The following is an 18,787-nucleotide window of genomic DNA, read 5'->3' on the forward strand; positions in this document are numbered from 1 at the left end:
TGGACTAGATGACCCTGGTGACCCTTTCCGACACTATGATTCTATGTCCAAGGCACTACCACAGAAAAGGCCTTTCTCTAGTAACTACACACTAGTAGCTACACCTGTACTCTCAACATGGTTAAAACATCTCCTCTCTTAACTGGAGGAATAAAGCAGTGCTATTGTTTTTAAAATGACACTTTCTCCCTTCAATCTGATTGTGAGGAAATCTTAATCCTCTCAAATAGTGAAAGATTCTTCTTCTTTTTCTCTTACCAGTTGGGGCAAGTTGTGGAAGTCACTTAATTCTTTTTTTGGGTTCTTTCTTCTCCCAGGGTTGCTGTATGTCGGTTTTAGTGCCTGTATGTTTGGCCTCTACAGCTTCATGCCTGTGGTCATCAAGAAAACCAGCGCTACATCAGTCAACCTCTCCCTGCTTACAGCAGACCTGTACAGTCTTTTCTGTGGATTGTTCCTCTTCCACTACAAGGTAAATAGAGCAAATTGTGCATGTGAATAATTGATTACTCCCGGTTCAAAAGAGGGTTAATGCAGAGAAATCAATGCAGGCAAAGCAATGCCAAGATTTCTACACTGCCTGCATCTTACTTTTATCCATCATTTTACTGGTACCCCAATCCATTGCATGCACAATGCGTTCTATAACCATTGTGGCGCGTGTGGAAGTGTACACCACCCTTGCTGCTCTGCTGTTAAAATGTGGTCAATGCCCAAGGGAGCATTTCCTGGAGGATGGTGGGAGAAAACTAGGGATGCTTCAGATTTCACAATTAACCTGTACGACAGTCGAAAATATCTGATTCAATACAATCAGACCATGAACTGATCAAGGATACATTCAGTTTGCCTCAAGCAGCTCAAACAGATGCTGAACAAGTTTGCTTGTTGGTCAGAAGCCAACTCTCAGCTGATCATGGATCAGCTGGGAGTTGGCTTCTGATCTACACACACACTCCATCAGAAAAATAGCTACACAGTGAAGCTAGACATAATTTGTTTCTCACCTTCCCATTGCAAAAGGTAGATGAGAATGAGATTGTTTCTCTTCTCGAAGTTGGGCAGGGACAGAAGCAATGCGAAACCCTTGCTTACCCCAGGAAGCCACAAATGAGGGACCAGAATAAAATTAGGGCTCTGCTGAATATTTTCTAGATTTAGGTTTCATGTCAAAAGCAGTATTTCAGTAGGGTAGAAATACTCCCCCTCCCAAATGATGGTATGTGTGCCTGGTTTTTGTTTGTTTGTTATCCTGTTCAGTGCCATTGCCTTCCCTGGTTGCAGGTGCTTTCACCCCATTTTCCCCTCTGGCTGTAGCTTTTTTCTTTCTTTCTGGATTTGCCATATAGAATCATAGAGTTGGAAGGACCCACCAAGGTCATCTAGTCCAACCCCCTACACAATGCAGGAAATTCACAACTGTCTCCACCCCCATACCCCCAGTTACCCCTACTCCAAGCCCAGAAGATGGTAAATTCCGTATGGATTATCTCAGTCAATCAACGATGTAATGAATAGGATGACATCATAGGGCTCCGTCACCAATCAGATGTGGTTACATGGTGACATCTCTGAGTGAGTGCATTCTGAATTAGTCACACCCAGTCTGAAAAAATGCAATGAATTGGATGGTGTCTTTATTTTTACATAGCCAGTTAGAAATTCTTACATGATGATACCACATAGAGCACATGAAAGCACGTGAAAGTTAGACTAGGAGAGGATAATTTAAATAGGTAAACATTTTCTGAAGGGGATCAAAAAATTTTACACTAATTAGGGCATTTTTTGACAATGCTGAAAATAGTCACAAAAAAACCCAAATAATTTTAGCTCTGCCTCAATGAAAATACTAATAATAAATGCTTCTTCATCATTATATGATGGTGGAAAGTGCTGTCAAGTCACAGCCAGTCTATGGCAACCCCATAGGGTTTTCAAGGCAACAGATGTTCAGAGGTGGTTTGCCATTGCCTACCTCTGCATAGCACCCCTGGTATTTCTCATGGTCTTCCATCCCAATACTAACCAGGGCCAACCCTGCTTAGCTTCCAAGATCTGATGAGATCAGGCTAGCCTGGGCCATTCAGGTCAGGAACATCATTATATAGGTTGGAATATAAAAACTTTGTTTTCCTACAAAAAGTTCTTATTTGTTTTGAAACCCCTTTCAGGAATTTGTACATATCAGGGATATGTCCCGAATATTGATCAGATGATCTGGGATCAGCAGTTTTTCTCCCATAGGAATGCTAAGATGTGTCAGTCACAGACCCTTGCTTCCAATGGCCCAGCATCAGCATAATGCCTAATCATATTTAGCATTTTCCATATTCTTAACATTCAGTGAGACCACTGTGTATTGCTTGCCAAGATAATCTCTGGCTCCAGAGGACATATAGGGAAGAAACCTAGGCCGTTAATGCATGGTCATTTTGTCTTGCGATTCTCCCTTTCATGTCTCACGCTTTTCTATCCTGCGATCCAAAAATTAAACACATGGTGAACTCCATCCTGCATCAATCCCGCAAAAGATAAGGGAGGCAGGATAGTAAGGCTCATCATTCTCGTCAATGCTTTGCAATTGGCTGATGCTGGTAAAGGGCTGACCTAACAACAAGGGGGGGGGGGTGTTAATACATTTTTTTTGACGGGATGCCGGTATACCATCATTTTAACATTAAACCCTCTATTTTAAAGCAAGAAGGGTTTTAGACTCCCCCTCCCCTTTGCAAAATAAAAACAGCCTGGCACCATGAGGTGAACAAGCAGGCAGGCGCAGTTGACCCTGGCCGGTGAACAGGCTTCGATGATGGAGAGGAGACTTGGAGGATGGCTGCCTCTTTGTTCTTGGGGGGGGAGGCCTTCTCTCGCTCCTGCATCGTGTGCCCCTTCTCTGCGCCCCAGCCTCTGACGCAGCAGAGGGTTGTGTGTGAGAGAGTATATAGGGGAGCAATGGCAGAGCTCCCAGCCACAATGCTTTACTTTCATGTTTCTTTTGCTGCTGTGTCTTATCAAAAACTGAAGCACCACTTGCCTGCCATTCCAATATGTTGGTATCCCGACATACCGGCCAAAAAAATCATTTTTTAAAAAAAAACAGGAATGAAGGAGCATTCCGGAGATGTACGGACGTTGCGTTCCACCAACATTGAGTTCCACCAACAGGGAAGTGGGAGGGGGAAAGTGGAATGGGGGAATGTTGGAAGGAAGGGGAGTCGACCTGAGCGCTGAAACACACAGGTACAGCGGTTATTTATTTAAAATCAGGACAAAACTGGGATTGGAAAACCAGGGGACGTTTCACAACGGAAGTGGGTTCGTCCCACAGGCAGGAGACGACCATGCATTTAGACAATGGAGATTCGCCACATTCGCAAGAGAATCACAAGACAAAACAGTCATGCATTAATGCCTCTAGTTACCTTTTAATCAGAAAGACTGGTGTGAGGGAGAATTGCCCTTAACTGTGATTTGCTTGTTGAAGACCCAGTGCTTAACAATCTTTAACATAAATCTCAGCCTGGGCACAGCCCACAGGACTGCTGCCACCCTGATCAGGCGGTCTAGGAATGCAGTTCAGGATCCCAAATCTGGAGGCCTGCGATGGAGCCTGCCTCTCCCACTGTCTAGCTGCAGTGATGCATGCCACTGCCACTCCCCTGCTCAGGAGCCTAGGGGGAAAGTAACAGGCAAGGGGAGGGGGAGTATTTATTTTTTTAGATTCATTTGTTCTCCATCTTTCTCCCCAATGGGGACCCAAAGTGGCTTTACATCCTCTCCTTCTTTTGTCCTCACAACAACCCTGTGAGGTAGTTTAGGCTGAGAGAGTGTGACTGGCCCAAGGTTACCCAGAGAGCTTCCGTGGTACGAGTGAACTTAGCTCTCTCTACTTATACCACACTGTTGTTCCACTTATAAATTCACATGAGGGGTAGGGTCAAATTGCCCATGGTGGGGGCTGCAATTCTCCTGCAATTATAACTGTTCTCCAAACTACAGACATCTGTTTCCCTGGAAAAAAATAGCAGCTTCGGAGGGCGGACTCTGTGGCATTACATCTCTGCTGAACTCCCCTCCCCTCCCCTTCCCAGACCCAACCCTCCCCAGGCTCTGCCCCCAAATCTCCAGGAATTTCCCAACTTGGAGTTGGGAACCTGAGGTAAAATGCATGGGTACTGAGGCTTGTTGAGCAGGGCTCCTCTGTCTTTCTTTGTTTGATGTTTGTTCAATGTTTTCTAACTGACAATTTTGAAATACCGTATTTTTCGCTCCATTAGACGCACCTGACCATAAGACGCACCTAGTTTTTAGAGGAGGAAAACAAGAAAAAATATTGTTTTCCTCCTCAAAAAACTTGTCCCGATGTGCACGCGCCCAGCTGGCTCTGTGCGGCCAGCCGCCTCCCAGCTGGCCGTCGGGGCGGGTAACGTCCCAACTAGGGCTGTTCAAAAAAAAAATCGGGCCGGTAGCTCTTTAAACTGCTCTTCACTGGCAGCAAGGAGCAGTTTAAAGAGCCACCCCCCCTCTCGGGAGTCCAGGGAAGGGGGGCAGGGGTCTTTAAACTGCTCCGCGCTGCCAGGACTGGCAGCAGGGAGCAGTTTAAAGAGCCACCGCCCACTCTCCAGGGATGCTGAGATGCATGAAGGAGTGGACAGCCGGCTGGGGGAAAAAGGGGCAGACGTGCCAGATCAGCTGGCTGTGCCCCCGGCCCTCCAAGTGACAGCAGCAGCAGGGAGGAGTGGGAGGGAGAGCGAAGGGGGCAAGGGGGGGCATCAGAAGGAGGAAGGATCCTCGCCCCCAGAGGTACAGGCCGTTTTTAAACGGCTGAGACCGGACAAGGAGGAAAGGGGGACGGAGGGAAGAAAAGGAGGGCTGGCTGCTCAGCCCCCTGGCGGGCCTGGCAGGCCCAAAGGACACTGGGAAGGACAAGACGCACAGACATTTCCCCTCACTTTTGAGGAGGAAAAAAGTGTGTCTTATGGAGCGAAAAATACGGTAACTGTGAATTGCTCTTCTTTACTGTTCAACTTGACTATGAAATTGTGCTGAGTGGGCATATATGTTTAATTTGTGCAGACACCAATGCAAACGTAATGCTTTTAATCAAATAAATATCAGACTTAGTGCTGGGAAAGAATCCATCAGACTTCCTAGTGTCACATTCCATCTTGAAGAAGATAGTTTATCAGCTAGGGGGATTGTATGAATTTCTCCATCTCTGAGTCAGTTGTCATCTTTTTGCTTTTCTTTGTGAAACAGAGACAGCAGCTTAAGACTCTGCTAAGATGTCCTTTAAATGACAGAGTAGGAAGCTACGGTTAGACCTCAGAGGAGGGCAAGGAGCTGGTAAATAACATGCTTTCTAAGAAGGCATTCACAGTAGTGCTGGGATAATAGCACAGGAGAAACACTGTGGAGAGACCTCTCTATATTATCAAAGTATAGCTTGTGTTTTTCCATGACTGCTTTGTATGTAATTAATGCTGCCTTCATTTCAATTTACTATGCATTAACCAGTGAATTATAAAATAATTTATAATCACCACTTCCAATCCATTATCAAAATGTACTGTATACATAACCAGCTGCTAGAAAAAGTAATATGGTGTGCTTATGTCCAGGTTAATCTTGCTCTCTCTTTCTGATGCCACCACTTGATGAATATTAACTCACCAAAATATTAAAATAAGAGCAAAGATTTTATCAGGTACAGTGGGCAGTGAGTATAGCCAGATGACCTTCTTGAGCGACATACATACCCTCCTGCTGGATTTAAAGAAATTTCTTCCAGTTATTTAAAAAATTCATAGACATAATCGGTCGTGTAATTTTTCAATCTTTTAGGCCCCTGGTGTTTTTCTACCTTTTGTGACACCATTGCCAGAATTATTCTGATGTCACTGTAAGCTGCGGCTCACTTTCAAGTGTCAGCTGCCATTGGCTTAGCTGCTCTGAAGTCTCAAAGGACCTAACTAGCCTTAGAAAGATGGACAGACCCTCATTTACACCATGGAATTTCTTTTTAATGATTTTATTTTAAGTTATTGTTAAACAAGCAAAAAATAAAAGGAAAGATAGTGGAGATTACCAAAAAAAACCTCATTCCAAAGAAGAGAAACCATTGTTAACCTTATCACTCCATGAAATTATAAACAAAGCCCATCTTTCTATAAACTTACCAGTCCTTTAATTTTCTTGATTCATATGTCTTTGATACGCCATTTTAGACGTGAGAACAATTTTTCATATTCTCATAATCTAATCGTTAATATTGGGAGCCATTTAGGGTGCAGATTGGCTGAGTGTAAAAGAACAGACAATTCTGGTTGCTTATAAGATAGGAATTTCATTAACTGCATTTGATTGATTATTTCAAGTACAATTACATCCACACAAGAGCAATGTTGTTACTGGTATGTCCAGTAGTGTAGCTTTTTCTGATATTGTGTGGCTCTGTGTTTGTGTTTATAGATACTGTCAGGATCAGGCGTTTACCTCTAGCATCCCTCAAAAGCAGATTCATCCAGTCAGGTAGCTCTGAAGCAATAATACTTTATTAGGAGCAATAAGGTAAATAAAAGAGCTGACTGTCTACAGAACGAACAAGGCTGCTAATGGCATGACATGGGTAGAAGACATGGTTAAAAGCACTCCAGCCAGAGAAAGGAAAACAAAGTGAAACAATTCCGAGATAACAGTTCTCAGGGCACAATAGACAATACAACAGCTGTGGATTGCAGGCAGAGTGAATAACAGGATAACAGGATGAGAAACTATGCACAGAGTTTATGACATGTGAACCAAGACCTTGACCTGAAGCCAGAGCCTGGCCTAGTCCTGCCAAGAGCCCTTCTTCAAGTGACTTCAGTCAGAACCTGACAGATACACACACACACACTATGTCCCTTTTGTATAATTGATAAAAATGAACTTCGTTGTGTGATAGCAAATCTTAAGACATATTACTGTCTATAATCATGGGCTTTACTCAATAGATAATAGATGAGAAAGCTGCAGTTTCATTTTCCTTGTCCTTTTGGGAGAAAAAAATCTAGTTCACTGACACGGGAGAGAAGCTACAGAGAACAGAAACTGTACGTATGCAAAAACACAAGACTTTTATTTATTTACATTATTTATAGTCCACTTTCTCACTGAGACTCAAGGTGGATTACACAATGTAAGTCAATATAGTAAACAGGATGGGACATCCAATAAACAATGCAATAGGATTGGAATTGTAGAAATCTGAAACAGAGCTGATACAAAACATAAGCATTAACACAACACATTAAACGATGCAGAAATTGTATAATAGGGTCATATTTATGGTGTCACTCTGTACATTCTGTTCAGAGTAGAATAGTCTCCAGACCCTGTCCCTTTAGCAAAGCATCTTTCTGGACCATTTTGTTACAGTACAGCACTATTACCTGTGTTAAAATAAAAGCGCCTGAATAATTCAATTTTGCAAAGATTGTAGAAAGCCTGGAGAGTGGAACCTTCTTGGCATTGTCAGGCAGGCCGTTCCATAAGGTGGGGGCCACCCCTAAATGATCTTAGAATGTGAGGGATGTCCTAACACACTTTGGGGGCTGGAAGTGCTACATACAGTTGGTGTTTTTAAAATTAGGTGTTCTCGTTCTGTAACTACAATAAGGAGAGACCTGCAGCAAATAACAAGCTGGCGTGTATTCACCAAAAACAGGGTAAGTTTGGAATTCAAATCATAGCAATTTCAGTGGCTGTAGAAGACTCTGATGCAAAACAATATCCGAGCATTGCAGACTTTAAGAGCAACCTCAATATTGCATTCTTCCCAGGTGATCTAAACAATAACTCATGTTGAAGTTAATGAGCTGAATCTGCAAATGATTTGCCTTTTTTTGTTTGAGAATGTGCTGCATTTGTATGGGGGAGATAAAGAACAGAATTCTCTGGCCATCATACTGTATGCACACATTGTAAAACTCAGCAAAAAAGGAATCAACAAGAGTCACTGGCCTCAAATACACCAATACAGAATCGATTACTACAGGCATCTGGCATCTTTAGCATTGATTTTCTATAGGTAGTGGATATGGATAGCACATATGAATCCCCTTGATCTCTGTTCATAAGACCATAGATGCTAGCGGGGGACTCAAGAATACTATAGTAATCCAGGCGGTGTTTTTTTTTAACAAAACCCATCCTCCTCTTTCCTGCTTTGTAACTTTCTCTCACCTGGCTCTCCTGTAGACTGTCCTGCTGGTCAGTTCTCCATTGATTTACTCCCATGGAATAAAGTATCAGTAAACATTTTTCTCTTTCTATCAATGCTTGCAAGCTAAGATGAACACTCTACATTGGCTTAAGTAAAATGGGGGGGGGAATGGTTATAGAAGTGTTTAACATTGTTCCCAGTATGCATATGACATGGGCTGCTATTTAGGCATGTGTAGTAATACTATATGCATATGGGCCATTTCACATGGTAAGTGCATTAAAAGATGTGATGGAACATACATGGAATGTTTACATAGGTAAGTGCTTTATCAGTGGCCTGTGTCACATGCTTATAAGCCATACATCCTCGGTAGCTCAATCCAGAATACAATAGCATTCTCTGGAATTCACTGAAACTAAAATTGATATGTGTTATAGATTGTGGCCTCATAGGTAGCATAGTTAAAACCTGTCCTGCTTTAGTTTCGGTTCATTTTAGTAGACTAGCACAAGGGAAGATCCTGGTGAATCCTCCTTGCTTTTAACAACTTTATGGTTTCCCATCATTGTTTTTTAGCTAACTGTGCCTTAAAAAGATGGCAGTGGGGTGGATTCCACCCCTGTTCACTGAGCAAAGTTTAAAACCTTCCTCCAACTTAAATGGCTCTTTCTCCTACAAAGGAGCTACTTAAATTGGAGGAAGCCTCCTTATGCTGGTGGAAGACTTTTTAGAGGAAGGCTATATCCATACCAGAGTTTCCAGAAATGTAACATTTCCATATTACTTTTTCACTGTGTTGTATTGGATGTGTTTTTTCTTTCACCAGTTTTCATTGCAGTTAATTTGCCATTCATATCCCATTTTTTGACTAATGAGCCTCATGGACATATTCCATTTGAATGGAGTGGGCAGATTTTCTGGATACACAACGTACATGCTATCAAATATATTTATCTAGATCTCTGGTACTTGTTTTGTATGAAGGATGTAACAGACACAAACACATACATTTTTATGACTTTTCAGCTAGAAAAAGGCATTAATTGCATTAACTTTTGTTTTCACTGGAGATAGTTTAATAGAATAGGGATAAGGAATCATAATTATTACTTACTGTTTTCACAATATCTTTCATGTTGTATTGGTTAACAAGCCCTGTTTCCACTAGCCTTATCCTTGTTTCTGTTCAGTTTTCAGGACTTTATCTTCTGTCATTCTTTACCATCCTTGTTGGGCTGGTGCTGTACTCCTCTACATCCACATATGTTGCCCAAGATCCAAGAGTGTACAAGCAGTTCCGAAACCCATCAGGACCTGTTGTAGACTTGCCAGCCACTGGGCAGCTGGAACCTTCAGTAACGTACACCAGCCTCGGCCAGGAAATGGAAGAAGAACCTCATGTCCGAGTTGCCTAAGCTCAGGCCCTTTCCACCTTTGGTGGAGTTTGTATCTCCATTATCTCTGTTGTTCATAGAGAAAGGTATTTATCGGATGCAGTTACTCAAGTGGGCTGCAAGGTAGCAAATAGGGAAGGCTTGTCAAAATATGAACTAAATTGCTTCTAAGTATGCACAGCAAAGATCAGTGACTCTCAGGCCTTTGCTTAGGGCAATGGTTTTCAAACTTCTGGGAGAATGCTGGGATTCCTCACAAATTTATCAGGGTGTCCTCACTGAGGAAGTTTAGTAATGGTAGGCAACCTTTCCTGAAGAATAGCTTGTCCACTATTATGCTTCACTCAAGATGTTCATAGTGGGTACATTTTAGAGGACAGAATCAGTTCAGTTAGGGCAAACTGAAGCCTTACACGCCTGTGCCCTTTGTGAGCTGAGCATTCACTCTGGAACATACCGCAAAATCTTTATCAGCATGCTGGTGTTCCATGCATGCAAATGTACTGGGGTTTCTCAGCAGACAAGCAGAGAAGGGAAGGGTTTCTGGAAGCGAAGAGTTTGAAAACCATTGGCTTAGGATACTAGCAGTTAATGCCAGTGAAGGAGATCCTCCAGTAAGCCACTCAAAGTAGTTTGTGCAGAGATGTTCAGAACGCAAGCTTCCATGACAATAGGCACCTCTTCTAGGATACGTTTCCAGCAGTTACACAGTGTTTCATGAAAGTCTGTTTGTACAGTTAGGTCCACATGCACATTAACTGTGATCCAAAAATTGTAATTTTCGCACAGGAAACGGCCGGTTAGTAACAGTGCCTAGATGCCAGAGCCAGCTGGTTTATTTGGTTGGGATGGCTACCTGGTTCCCCGCCTTCTAAGGAATAGTCTGATCTGAGAAGCCAGAGGATGGACAACTGCCAGTATTCATCTCTATTCTAGGAATAGGCTGGAAACAAAAAAAAATAGCCCTTTAAAATATTTGAAATTATGAAGTAGTTAAAAGTCTGGTCTGGCCTTTTTAAATTTTACAGTGGTGTTGGTAGTGATGGTGGTTCTCCATTCAGTGACAGGGAAATTACATTTCCACTACAGTGTCTTAACCGTACAAATATAAAACAGATTTCTTACACTTTTTAAATACTCAGCTTGTACTAAACAGAAGTGCATTTCCTATTTTTAATTATTTATTGTGGGTCTTGTAATTAAGGAGCGATAGAATGAAGTGCTATTTTTATAAACTTTATGTATACAAGGTAACCAAGAACAGCTGACTTGCCCAAATCTGGCTCCCAAACTGATATCGACCTGATTCAGATGGTCCAGGAAATGTTAACAGCTCAGTATGGTTATAGTAGTCATAAGTCCCTGTTGTTCACTCCAGATTTCTAGATGGAGACACACTAAGCTATTAATAACTCTTCTTCTAAGTATTTATTCTTTAATGGGTTTTTAATCATAATATTTGCCATCTGGAACGCTCTTCTGTTACCAGCTGATAAAGGTGGGCTTCATGTGATATTCACCACATCCCACATGCACCCTGGGGCACATAACCTTTAGCACCACCATGTAAACCTTGACCATCACATAGCAAGTTTCCCTATCTCCTTACATGCCTCTGGTGGTTGCCAGCAGGGATACAAATTGGCTCAGAATTCACAGGGCGAGTGATCCTAAATGATAAACTTAGGATGGGGTAGGAAATAGGCTACAGTTATGCCAATCTTCTTTGCAACTATAATATGCAACTTGGGTCTTTCTATAGTATTAGGGTATACATTGGGTCTAATTTTCACTGTTCCTTGACATCATGATAATGAATTTATTAAATCAAACATAACATGATGGACTCATCTACTGCTGCTATTGGGTCACAAGTATATTGTTTGGACAACAAAGCCAGTTTAACAACTACACACTGGATTTGCTTCCTGCAAGAATACATGGAAAATGTCTTATATGATGAGCTTTAAAAACAAGCTCGATAAATATTTGGCAGGAAAGTCATAAAAATATGAATGTGTTATACCTCAGTACTAAACATGTTTGGAAGTTAGATTTAAGTCAAACTTTAAATTTGTTATGCTTAGATGTCCAGGCTTCCATGCATCATATTTTTGCCTACATACCAAGTTATATGTCAGATAGTGCCTCTGTGGGCTGAACAGCACATTACCTGTGAGACAAATTGGTTGGGGCTCCACATGCTGCAATGCACATGGAGTCCCACAATGGGCAAATATGGCCTCCTATGGCTGTTTCAACTTGTGAAAATGGTGCTGGAGGAAAGACTGAAGCCCCATCCCTACCCCCATGTCACACTCCTGACCCTGATGTCACATCCCATCTGTCTTCAAAAAGAATACAGTTGGGTCAGGGAATTGTTCCATCCCAACTTGGGTCATAGGTTAAATAACAGATTAAATAACAGAGGGGCCTGCACACAACCCTGCTTCACTCCCCTACAAATTGAGATTTTGTTGGCTAGAGAGCTGGATGTTCCCACTCTAATTTGGGAGTAGATATCCCTATGCAGCTCACACAATAAGAAGAATAGTCGCTTGTCAATATTCAGATCTACTAATTTTGCCATATGCTGTTCCTATCAATCGAATCAAACACAGTGACCAAGTCAGTGAATGCTGCATATAACGCTTTTGTTGGACCATTTATACCTGAAAAAGCCAGTTGACGGAGGGTCTGACAATGATCAACTGTGCGAAAACCCTTTCTAAATCCTGTCTGATGCAGGTATATAGTGTGGTTCTCCTCTACCCATTCTTCTAACTTAAGCAGCAAATATTTACTATATAATTTTGCTGCTATGTCAAGTAGGCTTATTGGCCTATTGTTCTGTGGCTTCGTGCTTAATTTCTTAAACAGACAAAAACTTTATTCACTACTGAGAGCTCAACACACCTTGAGTATAATTTTACAGGATACAAAATTGGGTTACAGTCTCTAAGAAAACAGATAGCTTCTTAATCTAAACTTAGAACAGAGTTACCTGACACTGGTATCTCTCTCCCCGCTTGGGTGGAGGAAATGAGTGTATGCATACTGATAAATGCTTCCAGCTGTCTCTTTCACACACACACACACACACACACACGCACAGACAAACAGCAGTCTGCTTTTAACACTCTCCTTCCCAGTTGCATCAGAGATGGCAGGCTAATATGTTTCCTGGGCTTAGCTTTTTTTCAGTCCACCACAAACCCTCTGGCCAACCACCTTCAGTTCTGCATCAGTGTGTAGCACTCAAGATATGAAAATACATCGATCTGGCCCTCTGTGACATCCAGATTGGTTGCCTCCAACTGCTGCACATTCCAGTGATCCATCTCCATAATCCCCCTTGATGGCTGAGTCATCTGGCTGTTTTTATGGCTGGAGGCTTCACAGTGTGGGGGTCTTTTTGCTACCATGAATTTGCTTAAACCATGAATTCTACCATGAATTTGCTTAAGCCAATTCATTTGTATTGACAGTAGTTCCCCTGTTTGGTGGATTGCAGCCAGGTACAATGCACATATATGTGAAATATAATGCACATACTCATCCGCAGATATTTGCAGTGCTGTAGGCAAAGCCAGAATAATCTCCTACGTTTTCCCATGAGGCCAAAGATGCTGCAAATGTACCTGGCATTTTGTGAGTTTCATGTCAACACAGAAGCTCAGCCGAAAACAAAGAGAGTCATTCATGTCTCTAGAGAACACTCTTGTCGAAAGGAAGCTGTGCCTCAGTGATAGGAAGGTATTTTAAGAGATTCCCTTACAATGGAAGAGACAAATAACTTCATAATAAATACAGAGCTGACTGTGGAAAAACATTGTTTTACCTACCTCAAAGTAAAGGGGGTTAAGCAATTGGATAGTTCTTCAATGAGCTAGGGAGTGTCAAAATTATTATTAAACACTTTCTTAGCAGTGAATACCCAGGGTTTGCAACATAAACTGCTTCATTTTTTATATGTGGAAAGTATATTAGATGAAATACATTCTTCTGAAAACAACTGGTTTCATTGTGGAATACATTGGCATTTTCTGTTGGGGTAGGGAAGGATTGCTAAAAGCTCAATGCTATGAGAAGAAAGAAATGTGATAAGATGAGCAAGAAATAGCCTGTATTTCAACCCCATAACCTGGTTAAGGATCCTGAGAGGTTTGTGTACAACAAGGCTTTGTATGTACCTAGCATTGTGTCCAGAAAAATGTGTGTCATCACACTAACATAGCAATAGGTAATTATGTGTTCATTGAGAAGAGGGTGGTCTTCAGGTTGACATTTGCCTCATCTGTGTAGAGCTGATGGAATCCATGGTTCAATGGGCCCAGCAGTCGTACTTCCTGAGCCATTTGGCTCTCACATTTTACAATCAAATAATAATTCACTGGGACTCAAAGTGGATTACACAGAGTTAGTTTATACAGTCAACAAGATGGGACATTCAATAAACAACAAAATAGGATTTGGGTTGTAGACCCAACCAGAAGTCTAAAAAACAGAACTGAAGCAAAGTTTGTGTTAACATGACTCATTAAATGATGCAAAATTAAGCAATGGGACCCAACACACAGCAAACTACACAGACCATTGTCTCCAATAATTTATCCAAGTAACTTTGTGAAGCTTTTTGTAACGGGGCTAGCCTATTGCCTGCATAGAAAAGCCCTCTTGAATAATTCAGTTTTGCATAATTTGCAGAAAGCCAGGAGAGTGGGAGCCTTCCTGACCTCCTCAGGCAGGCCATTCCACAAGGTGGGGACCACCACAAAGGATGCATGAGTACGGGCAGTTGGTGTCTTTGCCCATTTGCATGTTAGCACCTGCAGAAGGCCTTGCTCAGATGAGCATAGGGGGAGAGACAGTCCCACAGATATGAGGGTCCAAGGCCAGAAAGTATGTGATAGCCAATACTTTAAATTGAGCCCAGTAACTGATGGGTAGCCAGTGGAGTGACTGTAGAATGGGAGTAATATGCCTGCTCCATCTAGCTCCCAATACTAGGCAAGCTGCAACATTCTGCACCAACTGAAGATTCCGAATTGGTTTTGAGGGGAGACCACTGTACAGTGCATTACAGTAGTCTAGTCTCCATGTCACCGTGGCATGGATTCAGGTGGCCAGATCAGCTGTATCAAAGGTATGGGGCCATTTTTCGAGCTAGGCTGAGTTGGAAGAAAGACTTTTTTGCAACTGCATTAATTTGTTTCTCCAGCAATAATGTTGGGTCCTACATAGGATAACAGATGAACTGGGTCTTTTGGTCTGCCGGTAGACTACAGTGCTACAATTCTTTTTCTTCTGTTTAACTAGTGAACTTTGCATACACAGAAAATTGTATGATTTTGCCAAATCAGTAACTCTCTTGTAACAAATTTCTTTGCCTTAGGTCCAACATGTATCTACCTCTGTTGAAAGGAAAAACAGGAATTGGTATTAATGAAGAGTGAAATTAACTTGTGTACAGAGGACTGACCAAATTTATGCTTAAAGTTATTCAGTGAGACTGGTATCCCAATTATTTTAAAAAACTAAACTAGCTTTCACATGATGTGCTTAGGATGGTGGTGCTACATGACCATTTAATCCATTTGGTAGAGATGTCTTTGGGTCTACCAAGATGAGATATTGGATGGTCTGGAATGAACTTCCAATGTGTTTTGTACTGCTAAATAATAGTGTCAGGATCCATATTTGAATTGGGCCACAGCACAAGGATTAAAGCTTTCACCCACAGTTTTCCTTGCCTTGAACTGCCGCCCCATCACCATTTGAATTGCTATTTGACCAATTTGACCTGTTAGAAACCTACAGGCAATCTTTATTGCCCAGTAGGGCAAATAGCTCTGAGAGACTTTTGAGGTCAGGAAACATGTATAAGGGAAAGAGTTAAACTCCTCTCACTCTCTCAGTGTGTATCCCATCTGGACCAGGATGATCTATGATTGCCATTTGACATTTTTAGAAAGGCGGACCTTCACAAGGTTCAGGTAGTGCTTAAATCTCACTTAAATCCTGAACTTAGGACTCTATTTTTAAACCTTGATTTAACTGCTCTGTTCAAGCTACTATTTTATCTTTCCAAATACAGACTTTAATTCTGCACATACTGAAGCGCAACTAAGAACAGGGCTTTCATGCATGTATATTCAGAACTGGGGCCTTGATTCTTTTCAGGTTTTGATTGAAAGTGGGCATTGTCTCTCAGTCTTTTTTGCTACCTTTTATACCAAGTAAATACCTTTCTCTGAGTCTTTTGTTCCATGCTGACCTTAACTGTCTTGATTCCTGCTTAAACATTTCTTTTGCATCATTGTTTTTGAAAACTTTATTTTAAGTATTTATTTTGTAAGCCAAATGTTTTTGTAGTTTTTTTAAAGTTTGTTTTTATGACACTAATTTGAGGATGTTTGTATGTCTCGATAGAAACAAAATGGAAGGAAGGCATCTGTCAGTCAGTTCACTGACGAGAGTTTTTACCAAAACGGGGTTGCAATCTATAGCTGGCTAGAAAGTTGCCATCTGACGTCATTTTTCTAGGATATTTTCAATCACTCTACAGTATGGGTGAGAGACACTGGAATGTTCAGAAATGCTCATTGACTCAAAACGTGTTTGTGTACATATCACAGAACATGTGAAGCTGCCTTATACGGAGCCAGGCCATCAGTCCACCCAGCCCAAGGTCTCAAGCAGGGTTTTTCCCCCAACTCTGCTGAGCATTCATGTCTGAAGATGCTGGGGGATAAATCTGGGGCCTTCAGCATGTGTACTGCTACTGAGCTACAGAATCTCCCCAACACTATCCAATATTGGGACAGTTAAACTGTGAGGGTTGTCAAGTTTTTACTGTCTTCAATTTAAAGATCTAAATTGCCTCACTATGTAAATCGGCAAAAAACAGTAGTGTAAATTTACAAATATTGTATTTTTTAAAAAGGTTGAGCAGGTTCTTTTCTAGTAGATTGATTTCTTGCCATTCCAGGAACTGCAGTGGACACCAGCAAAGATACTTCTATCCAGCAGGTACCCACACCACCAGCTTAAAAATGGACTATATCAGTAGTGTGTTGGTCAATCCTGGAATAAAATTGTGTGGCGAACCTGTTTGATCTAGTGGATATCAGCAAGATGTTTCAGCTACTTAATGAAAACCACTTGTCTTTCTTTGACCTGTGGACTATTAAACACAAACACCAATCATGACCAGACCAAGCAACTGCCATTTTGCACCACTGTGTCAAATGAACACGTTTCAATGTATAGTTTAGATATTGCTAACTTGTGCCATTAACATTTTCAACAAGTGTGTAGTATTTTCTTTTAAAAACATTTTAGAATTCTTGAGCTAGCTATAAAGTCAAATTTTACCCCATGGGTAGGATTTAAATTGTTAAATGCCATAATAAAGCACACTAATTTTGACACTTACAAATGGAAGTAAGAACCAAAAACAAACAGCATCCTACAATGTTCACAAAGAAGTTGAACGAAGTCTCCTCTGTTTTGATATCTGCATGCTCCGATATGGACTGGCTGTGGCAATGTAATGCCTGTATAATGTTTTCAAATAAAAATAAATCCTTTATGTAAGCCAACGTGATTTTTGTTATTTCTATTCTAAAGCTGCATCAGGAGGATATCCTAAATAAATTATGAGTACCCTTCTTTTGAGATGACAAGAAGAGGAATTAAATGACCTCTACAAATAGGATCTTCTTCCAAGCTATTCTGCTTCCTGAATCTATAGACTGAGATGTGGACATTATACAATCAGCATAGATTTCTTCACTATGGCTGCAATCCTAAAATCATTCTCCTGGGATTAAGCCCCAGTGAATAACATGGGATTTACTTACAAGTAGATGTGATTTGCCTTGCTGTTTATGTCTTGTACACATATGATGGTCAGAGTATTTATGGTTTCTGAGCCATAATTGAATTAACCAACACATTTTAAGTGCAATGTTTGTTCATAGCAGCGAGGGGGAGCTGTTGGTTTTGCCACAGAACACTTGGTATCCGCCTGGTAGGCTTTCTGCTCATTCAGGAAATATACCCTCCCCAAACCCTATCTCCAAATCTCCAGGAATTTCCCAGGATGGAGTTGGCAACTGTACCCACTTCAGTCTGTACACATTTACTTGAGAGTGAATCCTATTGAATACAGAAGAACTTACTTCTGGTTAAACATGCATAGGACTGTACCAGTAATAAATTAAAGGTACTCTGTGCATGCTGCCAATCACTTTGTTACCAGAACTTGTGAAAAAAGTTACCGCCTGAAAGCAAAGGAGCCAGAGCTCCCTTAATCTGGCTTGCACTGGTTGTATATAGTTAATCACCCAGTGGTGAAGGAAAGCCTCAGACTTCTACATGTGGCCAAAATATGACTTGCTCTGTATTCTTTATAAGAAAAATGAGTTGTTGAATTAGGGTTTAGGGGAATTCTGGATCAAACTAAGACTTTTAGTGCTCATAGCCTTTTTCTCACAAATATTTCTGATTAGTGTGTTGAGTGATAGGTAGGGTTGTGCAAAAAAAAAATTGGTAAATTTCAGGTTCGGGTTTATTGGGCCTCATTTTTTTTGTAAACCTGGACTAAGCCGAATACCCATACCGGTAAATATTGGTATTTTGCTTATTTCTGGGTTTACCGAAAAATTCAGGCCCATTATTGTCTATGGGGATTTTTTTAAGCTCCTGTGGGGGTATTTTTGGAGGTAGAGTCACCAAATTTGCAGCGTGGCTGCAAGGGACATATGGTCACTGAAGTTTGGTGAACTTTGGGAGGGGGGTCCAATTTTATAGGCCCACAAAGGGCTTGTCCCCATCCTCCAGGCATTTGTGAGCTGAGCTGTCCATCAGTTTTCAGGTTCAGAAGTTCATTGTTGCCGAGGACTGGCTGAAAGAGCTGATTGGCAGGCTGGCGCCTCAAAGTCTGGGGGCTCCCTTCATATCTAGGGCGCATAGCATGATGTCCATGCAAATTGAATTCCAAAGTGAGGGAAAAGGCTTAAATGCAAGAAAAATAAGGCACTGAAAACGTTTATTTTGCTGGCAAATGACAGCCTGTGAACAGTCCTTTATTATGGTCATAAAAAATCTGATTTCAAGAGATGGTCACGATGTGGGGAAAGCCTCTACTCAGGGCGACCTTCAGTTTGACAGCCGG

General features: G+C 41.5%; 1 protein-coding gene across 1 annotated transcript in view; it reads left to right on the forward strand.

Moving 5' to 3' along the window:
- Window positions 1-9,754, forward strand: part of SLC35F1 (solute carrier family 35 member F1) — a 229,843-nt gene extending 220,089 nt beyond the window's left edge. Inside the window, exons 8-9 of the mRNA XM_056856220.1 lie at window positions 318-472; window positions 9,403-9,754. Coding sequence (XP_056712198.1) covers window positions 318-472; window positions 9,403-9,627 — 380 coding nt within the window. The 3' untranslated portion in view covers window positions 9,628-9,754. The remainder of the gene's footprint in view (window positions 1-317; window positions 473-9,402) is intronic.
- The last annotated feature ends 9,033 nt before the right edge of the window (window positions 9,755-18,787 follow it).

This window comes from Euleptes europaea, chromosome 10, assembly GCF_029931775.1.
Source record: "Euleptes europaea isolate rEulEur1 chromosome 10, rEulEur1.hap1, whole genome shotgun sequence".
Taxonomy (NCBI): Eukaryota; Metazoa; Chordata; class Lepidosauria; order Squamata; family Sphaerodactylidae; genus Euleptes; species Euleptes europaea.